The 14,969-nt window shown below is 28.6% G+C and overlaps 3 protein-coding genes across 4 annotated transcripts in view; all 3 read left to right on the forward strand.

Moving 5' to 3' along the window:
* LOC115239188 (retinol dehydrogenase 11-like) overlaps positions 1 to 2,507 on the forward strand; it is a 4,253-nt gene extending 1,746 nt beyond the window's left edge. The window contains exons 3-6 of the mRNA XM_029813566.1: positions 587 to 891; positions 1,118 to 1,234; positions 1,690 to 1,906; positions 2,259 to 2,507. Coding sequence (XP_029669426.1) covers positions 587 to 891; positions 1,118 to 1,234; positions 1,690 to 1,906; positions 2,259 to 2,409 — 790 coding nt within the window. The 3' untranslated portion in view covers positions 2,410 to 2,507. The remainder of the gene's footprint in view (positions 1 to 586; positions 892 to 1,117; positions 1,235 to 1,689; positions 1,907 to 2,258) is intronic.
* Positions 2,508 to 2,887: 380 nt separating this feature from the next.
* On the forward strand, positions 2,888 to 4,800 carry LOC115239192. Its single transcript, XM_029813572.1, has 2 exons — positions 2,888 to 3,038; positions 3,382 to 4,800. Exon 2 carries the CDS (start codon positions 3,466 to 3,468, stop codon positions 4,753 to 4,755), a length of 1,290 nt encoding a protein of 429 aa, XP_029669432.1. The 5' UTR covers positions 2,888 to 3,038; positions 3,382 to 3,465; the 3' UTR covers positions 4,756 to 4,800.
* Positions 4,801 to 6,032: 1,232 nt separating this feature from the next.
* Positions 6,033 to 13,343, forward strand: LOC115239189 (retinol dehydrogenase 11-like). 2 transcript variants are annotated; one of them, XM_029813567.1, is made up of 6 exons: positions 6,033 to 6,289; positions 8,218 to 8,310; positions 11,564 to 11,863; positions 12,073 to 12,192; positions 12,468 to 12,684; positions 12,839 to 13,343. In XM_029813567.1, exons 1-6 carry the CDS (start codon positions 6,172 to 6,174, stop codon positions 12,987 to 12,989), a joined length of 999 nt encoding a protein of 332 aa, XP_029669427.1. In that variant the 5' UTR covers positions 6,033 to 6,171; the 3' UTR covers positions 12,990 to 13,343. The 2 variants fall into 2 exon arrangements, with proteins under 2 accessions (XP_029669427.1, XP_029669429.1); XM_029813569.1 differs by having other exon boundaries at positions 6,034 to 6,289; positions 8,218 to 8,299; positions 11,559 to 11,863.
* Positions 13,344 to 14,969: the final 1,626 nt, after the last annotated feature.

Here is a 14,969-nt window from a genome sequence, read left to right on the forward strand (position 1 = left end):
ATATATAATTAGCAATTGATAATTAAAAAATAACAGTTATTAAATAACTAAAAGAGAGAGAGAGAAAGAAAATAAAAATATATTATTGATATTTATTTCTATTTAAGATAATTGTTTGACATGTTTCAGATAATTTTTATATTTTGTAAATATGTAATTTATATCAATAAAATTATGTTATTGTATATTAATTACATATTATTAAAAATAACATATTTGTATACATTATATTATTTAATTATTATGTTGAAATATTTGCTTTTAACAAAAGAATATTTAGCATTAATTAATTTATAAAGCGTTGCATTGCTGCCTAATTAAATAAGTAAAATTAATTGAATAAAACAAATACATATTCATTTATATAATCGTGTTTGTCAATAATTGTAAATAAGTTAAAATTATTAGGAAAACCTATCGCATATCAAATAACTAGTAGATCTATGAAAAGTGGACTATGTTCTTTCAGCTTTATTATGTAACAAAAATAAATGCAAATTCTCTATTGATAATTGGAGCAGAAATTGCGTTTAAAGAGATAATTATGAGATAATTATTGTTTATGAAGTGATACAATAATTTTCAGAGGAGACAGGGAGCAATTTCAAGGTAATCCAGGTGAGCTCATTATTTATCGATTGGATCTCTCTAGTCTAAAGAGTGTGAAAGAATGCGCAAGAAACTTGTTAATGAAGGAATCGGCTATTCATCTACTAATAAATAACGCTGGCGTAATGATGTGTCCGCAAGAAACAACCGAAGATGGATTCGAGTTACAGCTACAAACAAACTATATCGGCCACTTTCTTTTAACGCTTCTACTGCTGCCAAAAATGCAGTCTTCTGCTCCTGGTTGTAGGATACTAAATGTGTCGTCGATTCTTCACTTGTGTACGTTTTAATAACCAATATAAATATAAACTTGACATATACAGGGTGCGGCATTTATAGTGACGCGAACATATTTTTCGGAAACGAAGTGAGATATCAAAAAAACGGACTGCTGATGAGCACGTCTTAATAACGTAAAATATCGTAATGTTATTATAGGTCAGTGTCCAATAATAGAAAGAAATGGATGACATTGATGGTTATGAATTATTGTTATGTTTTGTAGTTGGTGCTATACATGATGATCTAAATTTGAAGGAATCATATACTCCTATGAAGGCCTATATGCAAAGTAAACTGGCAAATATATTGTTCACCAAGGAACTCGCTCGTCGACTAAAAGGTAAATAATAACGATTATTAGACGAAAAATTGAATATTATTTATCTAATTGTTAAAAAGACTTGTTAAAAATTACACTAACGCGTCATATAAATATCTGTTTGTTTAAAAATATTCCTTATGGAAATTTAATACTGCAAATCATTGAGAAAAATACAGTGATTAAATATTGACAGTATTTCAGTAATTTCTTGGCTAGTACTTCGTCTAATTACTGGTTAAATTATTTGATAAAATCAGTGATATTGATGAAATACTGCCCAGGTATATATACAATATATATAGCGCATGTCATTTTGACGTTAAATTTTATAATAATGCACAATGTGGTTAAACGATTTCTCCCTTTTTCCACAAAAATGTTAATTTATAAACACAAGATAAAGTCTAAAAAATCTTTTAAAAAGAGATTATTGTGTACAGAAATAATTAATAAATAGGAATTATTTTTTTCAGAAGCAAACATTAATGGAATAAACGTATATTCTTTGCACCCTGGCGTTATAACGACAGAAATAAGTCGACATTTTAGTACAACAATATTTCCAGGTGCGAGCACTGCTTTTCAATTAATTTTGCGACCATTTCTAAAAAATTCTGAAGAGGGTGCACAAACGACGATATATTGTTCGGTGGATAAAAAAGCAGCTGACGAGACTGGTCTCTATTACAAGTAAAGAAAAAATTATATAGAATTATTTCTACAAAGCATAATCAATAAACGTAATAAAAAAAATAAATCAAATAATTTCTAGAATATTATCCCATATAATGTAATTTTATCAAAAGATGAATCACGCTACATATACGTGTGTGCGTGTTAATGTATATTCTTTGTATTCTCATTATAAAAAATTTAGTTCTGTAATATTTTTTATAATGATATATATAATTGTAATATTTATATATTTCTTTGTATTTACTATTTATATTGTACATAATAATTTTTTCAGAAATATATATTATATGTTATATATGCTTTTCTGTTCGATTTTTAATATTATTTTGAATAATATCTTTCGCAGAGAATGCGGAGTTGCGACCCCACAATGGCGTGCGCAGGATGATCAAATTGCCAAAGACTTATGGGACCAAACCTGTCGGCTTCTGCATTTGGAATGTGACGAAGATTTTGCCAAGTTTTTGAGAACCGTTTCTCGTCAAATTGCTGAGTGATATATGAATGCTGAATTAATGATATAAATTTATAGCTTAAAAATTATTGTTGGTGTAATGTACAAGTATGTCAAAAATTAAATATAAATGTTTGATATTAGTTTTAATATTTTAATAATATTATATAAAATTTTTTTTTAAATAAATATAGAATATATTTTACCAAGTGTTTGCGTTAAAATAGTTTTTCAGAATACATCTTATCAAGTGTCTGCGTTAAAATGACCTTTTAGAATATTACCTACAAAAAATGATTTATAAAAATTTGAATAAAAACAGCATGACATGATATCTTATATAATAACAACAATAGGTTCAGAGCAAACAATTAAGTGGTAGATAAGAGCCAAAGTACGAGTATTGACGCGTTAACTTATTATTGTTAAATTTTATTAACAAAGATGCATTAAAAATGTATATTTTGGACCGTTTTTCGATCCATTTTCAACATGGATATAAATATATAAAAATTAATGACAAGAAAGACGTTACGGTCAAAGATAGATACCAAGTACACAACCATGTTACAACATCTGACAGAAACTTTGGAACGAACTAAGTACGTATGTACTACAGCTGATATTTGGTCATCAGCGAAAAGAAGTTTCCTTGGGATAACTGCTCACTAGGTAAGTTTTATATACCTATTATCTTTATCTATAATAATGCATAATGCAAACTGAAAGCTACGTTTGATTTGTTATGTTAGGAGTACTGGTTCTTTCATGAAGTTTTATGAAATTTGTTGTATCGGCAGTTATTCGGCAATACTTCGATCTGTTGTATTCAAATTTTAACTGAAGATAAAGTATTATCAGAAATTATATTTATCATTTTGTATAATTATATATGACTTTGTGGATTAGATACAGAGAAGAACAAGTAAAAATTTTTTTGTGTAACGAGTTTTTATTAATTTGTTAATATCTTTGTTTCGTTAATATCTTGTTTAAATGTATGTTTCTTTCACAGATAAACGCAAGTTTTCAGAGGGAAAGTGCGGCTTTGGCTTGTCGCAGATTTAAGGGTAAGCACTCTTACGACAGAATTGCTGAAATGATTCACGATATACATTGTGAATTTAAACTTGACGCAAAAAAAACTGTAAAAGTAACAACGGACAATGCGTCAAACATGGTGAAAGCTTTTTCGATGTTCAGTCAAAACAATCAAACAATCGATTTGGATAACAACGACAATGATGATTCAGATGATGATTTTGTTATACAAGGCATAACTGAGACCACTGAGGGAATTGCGGGTGACTCCGGTTCCATATCCGAAATATTTCTACCTGTACATCAGCGCTGTGTGAGTCATACACTAAATCTGTTAGCCACAGTGGACATCAAAGCTGCATTAACAGGGTCCGTATTTGGAAACAGTGGAGGGAGCTATACTCGTTCCCATCATTCTGCCTTTGGAAAATGCTCTGCCATATGGAATTTAACATCTCGATCTCCTAAAGCTGCTGAGACATATGTCGCTATTACAGGAAAGGCCTCATCATCACCCTGTGTCACTCGTTGGAACTCAACTTTCGATTGCTTAAATGATCTTATTACAGTCAAACAATTCCTTGGTAGTGTTTGCGATGCACTTGAACTGCCAAAATTCAAGGACACTGACTTGGAATTCTTAGCAGAATACATTGAATGCGTCAAACCAATCGCGAAAGCTTTAGATAGGCTACAAGGCGAAAAAAATTGTTTTTATGGCGAACTTTTATCAGATTTGCTGCAAACGCAAAAGAAGTTGCAAAAACTACAACTCCGGCATTTAAAATACTGTGCGAAATTAGTAGTCATGCTGTTAGAGGGCTTAAACAAAAGATTCAGTAATTACTTTGACTTTTCCTACCAAGTAAACGATGCTATTTTAGCAGCTGTTAGCCATCCGTTCTTTAAGTTACGTTGGGTACCAAAAGAAAGAAAAAATGATGTCAAAGAATTGCTTGTTAATGAAACTGAATCTTTACTAACCCATATGTCAAAAACTCGAAATGATTCGATGAATGTATCCGAAGCCACACACAGTGAAAGCTTTTTTACCTTTGAAGGGGGATTTTCGGATGAAAGTGTTGCAAACACCTCCATTAAAAATACGATTGAACTGCAATGCTTGCAGTATTTGCAAAATGAAGATACACGTTTGGACTCGCTTAATGCATTTCCTACGATTAAAGAAGTTTTTATAAAATATAATACTGCGCTCCCGTCGTCTGCGCCAGTAGAACGCTTATTTTCGTATGGGGGTATGATTATGCAGCCCAATCGTCGAAGCATGTACGATGATACTTTTGAAAAACAATTGTTGCTTAAATTAAACAGCGTGCTTATCAAATAAAACTATAAAATGTATGAATACCCAAATCAATTTACTAAGGAAAATCATTTTGCATTTGAAAATTATTTAAAATATCTATTTATCCAATTTACATTTAAAATGGATTTGAAAAACCCATTTCATATTTTGCATTTTAAATACATTTTTTAAAGTATTTTACATTTAGCATTTTAAATGCAATTCAAAAAGCATTTTACCCAGCCCTGATATTTGGACATTCTTATATATGGACGCTCCTGAGATAAAGCGTCGCGCTCCTTACAATTAGTTACGCGTATCTGGCGACTCGTTGCTAACGCACGAGCGGTGAGTGGGGGGCAATAGGCGTGAGCCACGGAATCGGGCCGAAATGTGCAAGTAAATCCCAGCACTGGTCTACGTCTACGCGTAAACAATGTAAATTATGTGTAACATCTATGTCAACAATGAGTAATCTATGGAATATAGTTTTTCCAAGACTTTGTTTATATTTAGTTTTTTATGTTTCATACTTGAAACATAATTACAAACAGAAATCTAAGCAGCCAAAGGCTAATGACAGAGAACGAGACGTCTATCATAGTTGTGGATGTAAAGTAAGGCAGAGAAAAACGTAAATCGTAAAAAGCTATTATACAATAGCGTTACGTTTTTCTCTGCTTTACTTTACTAAAATCACATATACATATACATTACCTATTTTATAATATAATCATTCTTTTTTTTTTGCATTCTGACATCTAATTTATAAAGCTTACATAGTTTACACAATATTGAAAGCTTGAGTTGTTTTCTGTTAATCGAATTTTATTACTCTTATTAATTAAATCGCGATATATCTATTATATTTATTTTCTCTTTTTGCAATCTAAAAATTATTAATAAAATTTAATACTATTATAAATAAATAGGATCCCTTCTGTCGGCTAGCCAGATCTGCAAGCTTGTAGACCAATTTTGGCAGTGTGGAGAGGGCAAAAGAGAAAGTCGGTCGGGCAGAATCTGACCAAACCGGACGAAAAGCGAGTTCTATCCGTGAATGTAGTATAGAAGCGTTAAGATTCTCAACAGAATAATATAATTATCGTAATATATTTGTACAATATATCGTACTAAAGATCCATCAATGACATTTTTTCTTCTTCTTTCATATCCTTCCTTCTTTTTCCTTGTTACTGCACATGTTGATCGTCGTCTTACTATTATATTCTTGCTGCAATATGCTATTATGTAATGCACTGATACCAGATTCAAGATGCGTAATAAGCCAAATCGTGATAGAGGGGATATACCCACAATTTAAAACTGCCCCTCTACCACAATTTAGCATGTAGCACATCTCACGAATCCAGTACCAGTGAGTGTAATACTTAATCGGCTTCTAGCAAGCTAAGATAGATAGAACGCATAGTGAAATCGTAGAATAAACAATTACAGATGTGGACTTACCATAAATCTTGCACCAGTAAAGTGCGCCTTGATAATAAAGTTGCAGTAATAACAGGTGCAAATACCGGAATTGGCAGAGAAACCGCCAGAGATTTTTACAGAAGAGGTAAATATCGATTTCTATTTTTTATTACAAATGTAGAATATGTAGTCATCATACAACTATTATTTCTCGCACAAAAATGAGTTGTAAATATAGAATAAACCCAATTAACACACGACGGTATATTATACGTTTAAATTAAGTATTTACGGGGTATCTAAATATAATAGATTCAACGTATATCAATTCCGTATAATTTTAGTTGTGATGTCCGGTTGATATACGTTGTCATAAACTACATTTATTCGTATTTTTAATGCTATTCTCCAACCAATTAAAATCGTATTTGATAAACGGATAAATTATGTTTTACGAATACATGTTTTTACGAATAACGTATATATATATATATATAAACGTATTGCAATGACTGTTTAAAATACGTTGTCTTTATTATCCTTATGGAGCTGTCGGCACTGACTGAAGTGATATGGCAGCTTGTTGCTGGAACGAGGTCCCGGCTAACATGCACACAATCAAAGAACCTCGTACATGTACTGTGCAGAGCGCTCTGCGCTCTGTACGTGTACGGGGTTCTCTGATTGTGTGTGTGTGAGCCAGGATCTTTTTTTGGACAACACTTAAAAGTCTCGAGAAAAGTAATTCATGTTTTATTGCTAATAAATATGTTACTTTAACTTCAGCACTATATTTTTTTGGTTAAATTGTTTATTCATATACACAATACAATAAAATAAAATACAATAACTAACGCTTCTAACAAACATTAATTTTGAGAATTGATTTATAATTAGTATTCCGGATTTAATAAGGTATTATTCACATTATTTTATTTAAGTAAAAGTAATAAATATATAAAACATTTATACACGCGAGTGAAATCATATATTAGGTCTACCGGAAAGTTCTGTCCGTTTCTATCACAACAAGTCTCGAGTCTCGACACGTAAGCACATGTTTATTTGGCGCATGTGTGCCTCTCTATTTTTATCACTTAATGTATACATACTGACGTAAAAAAAAAAAAATAAAAAGTTTATAAAGTTTATTGACGGTAATAAAAATTTGTATTTTGTTTTATTCCAAAAACGGACAGAACTTTCTGGTAGACCTGATATATGAAGTCTACAATTCTTCACGATTAATTATACTTTTTAAATATAATGTCATATGTTCAACATCCTATTGCAAAAAAAATACTATTTTTTCTTCTACTAGTGATTCAAGGAACAACTGCACATATCAGATACATCAAGAGTTAATAAATTTAATATATTTCGAGATTTATGAATTTGATATTGCGTACACATTCAAAGCATTTTTAGCCTTTTAAAATATTAAATTAATAAATAATTTGTGAGTTAAAGTAAAGATTTATTCTGTAGAATATAATTTAATTTTAAAATCGTAATATTATCTTATATCAAATTAACTTCTTTAGTGACTATATCACGAAAATTTTATAGTGATTGTACACAAAAATTTATAAAAATAAAAATTTTAATTCTACAGAGCAAATCTTTACTTTAACTTACAAATCAATTATTAATTTTATATTTCAAAAGACTAAAAGTGCTTTGTGTACAATATCAAACTCATGAACCTCGAAATTTATTAGATTTATTAAATTTTGAGATACTCATCCGTGCAGTTTCTGTTTAAACTTGTGTTCTTATTTATTTATATAGGACTTCCAAAAACTTTAGATGTCTTTTTAATAACAAACACGTTTGCTAATTTAGAATCGATTTTTTGTTAGCAGAAAACTAATAATTCTATACGTAAAAATGTTTAAAATTCAGAAAAAATTTTAACATCTAAAGATAAAATAAAATAATTTAATGAATTTTGTCTGTATGATATATGGATTATTATTGTAGACTTAATTATTTATTGTCATTTTAATAAGACACAAATGATACAGAATATAAATAAATATAATCATATATAAATACAATGTTTGCATTTAGGCGCAAGAGTAATTTTGGCCTGCCGGAATGTGGGAAAAGCAAAAAATGCAGTTGAAGATATAAAGAATAATCCATTTCCGAGGTACATACAGGGTGAGTCATTTTAATCAACGCACGCAAATATCTCGTAAAGTAAACAAGATGGAAAAAAATGTTTTATACAAAAATTGTAGGGTTCAGAGGGGGACACATGATGAAAATATGGACTTGACCTTGAGTGACCTTTTCAAGGCCAAGTCCATATTTTCATCATGTGTCCCCCTCTGAACCCCCCATTTTTAATTACATATTCTTGTAGCTTATCTCGAAAGCTTTTCAAAACACTATAATAAAGTATTTTTTCATTAAGTACTTTTTGAGTTATTTTATATTTTAATCTGACATATTTTGATATAAAAAATAAAATATCTCGTAAAATATTTAGTTTTCGATAATCTTACCGTAATACTTTTATTTACAAAATAATGAGACAAATCAATTAGTAAAAAAAAGAATAATTGTTTTTAAGACAAAGTATGTAATTATTTACAATGTATTTTTTTAAACAATTGTTTGTTTTTTTCTTTACACTAATTGATTTGTCTCATTATTCTGTACATAAAAGTATTACGGTAAGATTATCGAAAACTAAATATTTTACGAGAGATTTTAATTTTTATATCAAAATATGTCAGAATAAAATATAAAATAACCCAAAAAGTATTAATGACCATTTAAGAAAACATCGATCACATTGACTTGGTCTTGAAAAGGTCACTCAAGGTCAAGTTCATATTTTCATCATGTGACCCCCTCTGAACCATACAACTTTTGTATAGAACATTTTTTCCATTTTGTTTAGTTTATGAGACATTTGCGTGCGTTGATTAAAATGACTCATCCAGTATATAAATAGAGCTATATCTAATTGTAAGCTTGACATTGCGTACACATACAAAGCACTTTCAGCCTTTTAAAATATAAAATTAATAAATAATTTGTGAGTTAAAGTAAGGATTTACTCTGTAGGATATAATTTAATTTTAAAATCGTAATTATAATATAAAATCGCTTATAATATTGTTTGACGCAAATTTACTTTAAAAAAAAAAGAGTGAAAAACTTGTTACCATTTGTGAAATTGTACATTTCAAATTTGAAGCAGATGTCCACACACACACACAATCCTATAAGCTATTTTTATTATTATGGACAAACTGAATTATTTAAAAAGATAAATGTAAAATTCTAACAATTTGCTGCATATGCTACTTCTATATGTATGCTACTTCTCTTATATATGTTACTTCATATCATTAACAACTGTCATCATAGAAAACATGTACTTTGATTGTTGTTTTTTAATAAATTTTACGGATTAGTATTTAGATTTAGACTTTTATAAAACACTGGTTTTTTACAAACAGTGTTTACATCCTTTAAGCACTTATCTTAGGTATTTATGTATGTTTTTGCAATGTGGTTAATCTTGTTTCTTAATTTATTATGTATGAATACTGCGTAGAATGGAAATCATTGAATATTGAAATAAAGTTAATACTTGCAGATATCATTTTAGATATCACTATAAATAGAAAATGTAAAATGCATAGATATTAATTCATCTAACGATATAACAATATATATAAGTCAGACTTATTAATTTTTTTCACACGTTATTTTATTAAAGTTTTTTAAATATTTTTCTATTGTAGATTCCACATTTTGTAAAATACTATCTGCAAATACCAACTTTATTTCAAATATATGTATAATGATTGATAATGCGCAATTATTTTCGCTTTAGCAATATTTATATATAATGCGTTGAAAGGCAAAATGAATCAAGCAGCAAACATCAATCGCAAATTTATCATAAATTCATCATAAACATCAAATTTATTCAAAATGTATTCTGAATCCTAGTAAATTTAATACTTTAATCAAGAATATTAAATTATATAATTGAAAGAAATATACTAAATTTTTCTGATCTAATAAATTTTCTTACATTAACTTAAAAGACGTAAAGTAAACTGAGTAATCATTTTACTTAGCAATAGAATAATATTTTTCTGTGTATATCCATCTTCTATCGTAATCTTGATCTTCTTGATTGAATTGTTAAATGTCTAATTAATCCTCAGAATAAGTTATTGACATAATTTATATAATTTATTTTACATATACATTGTTTGAAGAAAACTCTAATTTCTAGTATCTCCCTAATCTCTAATATTTAATAATTATCGCGTTTCCCTCGCGTTCTATTTATGCTATCTATTTATGCGTTCTATTTGCTTTCTCTTTCTCTCTCTTGCAAATAGATAGAACGCGAGGAGAACGAGAGAATTATTAAAATATTAGAAATTAGAGTTTTCTTCAAACAATGTATGTAAAATAAATTATATAAATTATGTCAATAACTGATTCTGAGGATTAATTAGACATTTAACAATTCAATCATGCATATACCATATGTATATATACATAGTTATTGATTCTGTTATATTTTTATATCTTTAATGATATCATAATATAAAATAAAAGTATAAAAAGTATTGATGTATTTTTATGATTTAATCTAAAATAAAAATTATTAAATATTAAACAAACAAGTCTTATTGTTAACAGATCTAAATAAATATAAAACTTTTTTTATAATTATTTCTATAAAAATGTGAAAAATATGTTTCTTCTCTCAAGTTTATCTTAATATTTATTTGTTCAATACTTATTGCGTTAATATATTTTTAATGTTATCCACAAAAATTGTACATTTTATCGTTGATGAAAATTTCGTTGAAAATTTTGATTTGCTTGCTTCCACATTACTTGTCTTCAATATTATTTTTAATTTTAAGTTTAAAAAGTTTTTAATTACACACTCAACAATTTATATATAAATATTAATTATATTTACCGTTTGTCTTTGAATTTTTTACACGACATAGTAAGAAGAAACAAAGTATGCTATAAACTTTAAACAAATTAATTTCGAATATTTGTTATTAGTTATATTTGTTGTAGCATTATATTACAATCACAGACAATAAATGTACATTTTTTAAAAACTATCTTTCAGAAAATGATAACCGACTGTATAAATATTTAAAGTCCTATTAGCCCTTGTTTTGTGATACGGTGCAAACAGTTTATATTAATAAATAAAAAAATTCTTTATATTAAATAATTTCTGATACTTCTAACTATAAATATATTTAAACAAAAATAAGCACACACACATTTTTTCTTTACGAAAAAGCAGAAAAAGTGTTTGAGTCAATAACTATGTACAATAATCTATAAACGTGTACAATCCATAATAATGTATTACATAATCATAATCCATTAATATTCAGCACAGATAACGAACAATACAAAGATAAATTAGGCGAGCTTGCAATATATTCATTGGATCTCTGCAGTTTGAAGAGTGTAAGAGATTGCGCTAAAAAGTTATTGACGAATGAACCAGCTATTCATCTACTAATAAATAATGCTGGTATAATGATGTCTCCGCATGAAAAGACCAAGGACGGATTCGAATTGCAGCTGCAATCGAATTATCTTGGACATTTTCTCCTGACACTGTTACTATTGCCGAAAATACAATCATCTGCTCCTGATTGCAGAATAGTTAACGTATCATCGCTTGCTCATGTTTGTACGTAAAAGCGAAACAGAGAGAAACAAGATGTAAAAAAATAAGATAAATATTATTATATTGTTAAAATTGAATATCTTTCATGGCTCTCATCTTTTTTTTTTAAAAGATTTATTTTTTTATTTTGGCTAATATTATATATGTATATTAATAATATATATCAAAGACAATATAATATTTAAGTAATATCTGTTATATTATCATTGCAGTTGGTAATATACAATTCAATGATATGAATCTGGACAACTCGTATAGTCCATTGAAGGCGTATACTCAAAGCAAATTAGCAAACATATTATTTACTAAGGAATTTGCACGTCGATTGAAAGGTAAAAAAATGAAATATAAACATATGCAAGTTGTAAAAGAATTGAAATAGCGATTAATTAATTTTTTAATAGATTAGATGAATTAATAAATAATTAATAGCGATTAATTATTTATTTATTAAAAATAAATGGCCAAACAATAAATTATTTAAAAACTGATATCTCTTTTTGATATGATAAAGTTATTTTATCTATAATATTATGACAAGATGACATATTTTTCTTATAGAAAAATTGCATATAGTTCTCTTTGGAAATATAAATTTAATTTACAGAGGCAGGAATTAGCGGAATAAACGTGTATTCCTTGCATCCCGGCGTAATAAGAACCGAATTAAGCCGACACTATAGTAAAACCATAATTCCGGGCGCAAGATTTTTCTACCGGAATATTATGCGGCCATTCATCAAAAATCCGGTACAAGGAGCGCAAACAACGATACATTGTGCGATTGATGAAAAAGTGGCTAATGAAACCGGTCTTTATTATGCGTAAGAACAAGCTATGACATGAAATCTTTTTTGTTAATTATAACAATATACAAACGTGATAAATTCTTTTTTTCTGTGATTTCTTTTCTTTTTTAAAATCTATTTTTAACAAATTTATATATATATTGTTACTATCATATTTTATTTTTAATAGAGAATGTCGCGTGACCAGACCGCAATGGAGGGCGAGAGATGATCGAATAGCCAAGGATTTATGGGACCACACTTGCCGGCTTTTGCACTTGGAACCTGATGAAAATCTTATCACATTTTTGCAAACTGTTTCGCGCCAACTTGCCGAATAATATTCAAAAATGTGCCAGCTCTAAGGGTAGCCGAGGGTGTTGAGCGGGTTATGTAAAACCGCAGGATAAAATCAGAATATTGAAGGCGTAAGGGATTTTGCAAGAACTGGTCGTAGATAATAAACAGTTGATTTGCTGAAGAGACGGAGCCCCTCCCCCGCCCACCCATTCAATAAATAATATTTTTGAAGACATGACTCAGAAATTCATGTAGTCGCATGTTAAAAGCTGTTAACAAACTGCGAAAAATAGATAAAACACATTATTGACAAAATATCCATGACCGTATACCTATCCCGTAAATGTAAACGAACACTTTTTCGTTTGCTCTACAATAAATACAATGTACACAAACTTCACTTTTCCTAATTTCTTACTTTATAATACCTGAGAAAAAGCATTAAAACTGTGAAACTTCAAAATCGCGTATCTCTGGAACCAGAAGAGAGCGCCACAAAATTCAAAGCGTATACTACTTAGGAATGTACCCTCTACAATATATATATATAAATGAAAACGATCCGTGAGGTGTAAGTTAATCCGAACATTTACCCAAATTTTTATTATCTTTCAAAATAAAATAAAAGTTTATCATTTACCGACCGATGCGCAGCAACAGAGTTGATGACATTGAAGCTACATTGCTCAACATATATTATAAATATAATGTTCCAAAATATTAATATTTAAAAAAATTATTATTGTACGCGTTGAATTTTTTATTCAATGCATGCAATAATAAGTAAATATATGATAAAATAATTTTATAAATTCTGAAAAGATTATTTTTTTTTTAAATAGAAACTTTTATAGAATTTACATAAAAGTATTTTTCTCTCTAATGCTCTCTTGCTTAAATCATTCAAATAAATAAACCGAATTAATACGCGTACCTAATTTATATAAAAATTAATATATAAATAATAAATATTAATCCTAATAGGATTGCTCCGCCGGCACTCAGTCTTTTCTAGACCTCCTTTTCCTTCGGTTGTTAGCATCGTCAGAGTCGTCAGGGTTCGTCGATTCACACAAATTTAAATGCGGGAATGTCATTTAAAATGTCACACATTCAAGTGCAAAAGTACCGTATAGCACTGCATTGCCACGAATTGGTATCAGTAATTGATCGAATGGCTCATACGTGTTGAGTATTTATTAGATTTAGCTTCTCTCTTTCAGGATAAATCTTCCGGATATTTAACCGTCTCATCAACGTCAAGGTAAATGTGTAATCTATTTGTTTTTTTATTATAAAATAAATTAAAAAATATATTATATATTATACATAAAATTATATGTATAATAGAAATTTTAAATGCTTGAAATTTTTATGCAGAAATGAATTATTAGTCATACGATGGATTGTTGCTCGCGATGCGAGATTATATTCGGATATGAAAAACTATTTAAGTTTAGCATATATATTATAGTGTTTTATTACACAAGAGGATATTATAATTATATATGGCGCACAATTTTAACCAAAGAATGATATGACAAATTAATATGAAATAATTATTTATTATACAGTTCAACAAAAAATAACTTTTTGCTGTATATAGAATAATCGTGATTTTATACTTTCTTCTAAAAGAGATCGGTAATAGATGGAAGTATCTTTTGATGCATATACGGTGGCGTGCAAAAGTTTCTGACCAGTGACATTTCGTACTCTAATTTATTAAAAAAAACCTAATGACTTTTTAATCATTATCAGGTGCGAGTATAACATATAGGAAACAAAATAATATAGTGAAAGAATATTGTTTATGTTTGTAAAAATAATTATAGTTATAATTGTTATATTTACAAAATGTCACTGGCCGGAAATTTTTGCACGCCACTGTATGTGTATTAACTAGTAATGTAACTGTATAGCACAATATAGTTACTACATTCGCAAAATCACGTTGACATTGACACTCAAATTCCTTAACACGTTGATGACGTAATTAGTATAATATATACATAGTGTAG

This window comes from Formica exsecta, unplaced genomic scaffold (genome assembly GCF_003651465.1).
Source record: "Formica exsecta isolate Colony F162 unplaced genomic scaffold, ASM365146v1 scaffold365, whole genome shotgun sequence".
Classification (NCBI taxonomy): domain Eukaryota; kingdom Metazoa; phylum Arthropoda; class Insecta; order Hymenoptera; family Formicidae; genus Formica; species Formica exsecta.

Bases quoted from the DNA above. Each gene is read 5' to 3' on its own strand.
- LOC115239192 (XM_029813572.1), top strand. From the start codon at position 3,466: ATGATTCACGATATACATTGTGAATTTAAACTTGACGCAAAAAAAACT.
- LOC115239189 (XM_029813567.1), top strand. From the start codon at position 6,172: ATGTGGACTTACCATAAATCTTGCACCAGTAAAGTGCGCCTTGATAAT. The intron at 6,290-8,217 runs GTAAATATCGAT...GTTTGCATTTAG, and splicing joins CAGAGATTTTTACAGAAGAG to GCGCAAGAGTAATTTTGGCC. The intron at 8,311-11,563 runs GTGAGTCATTTT...TATTCAGCACAG, and splicing joins ATTTCCGAGGTACATACAGG to ATAACGAACAATACAAAGAT.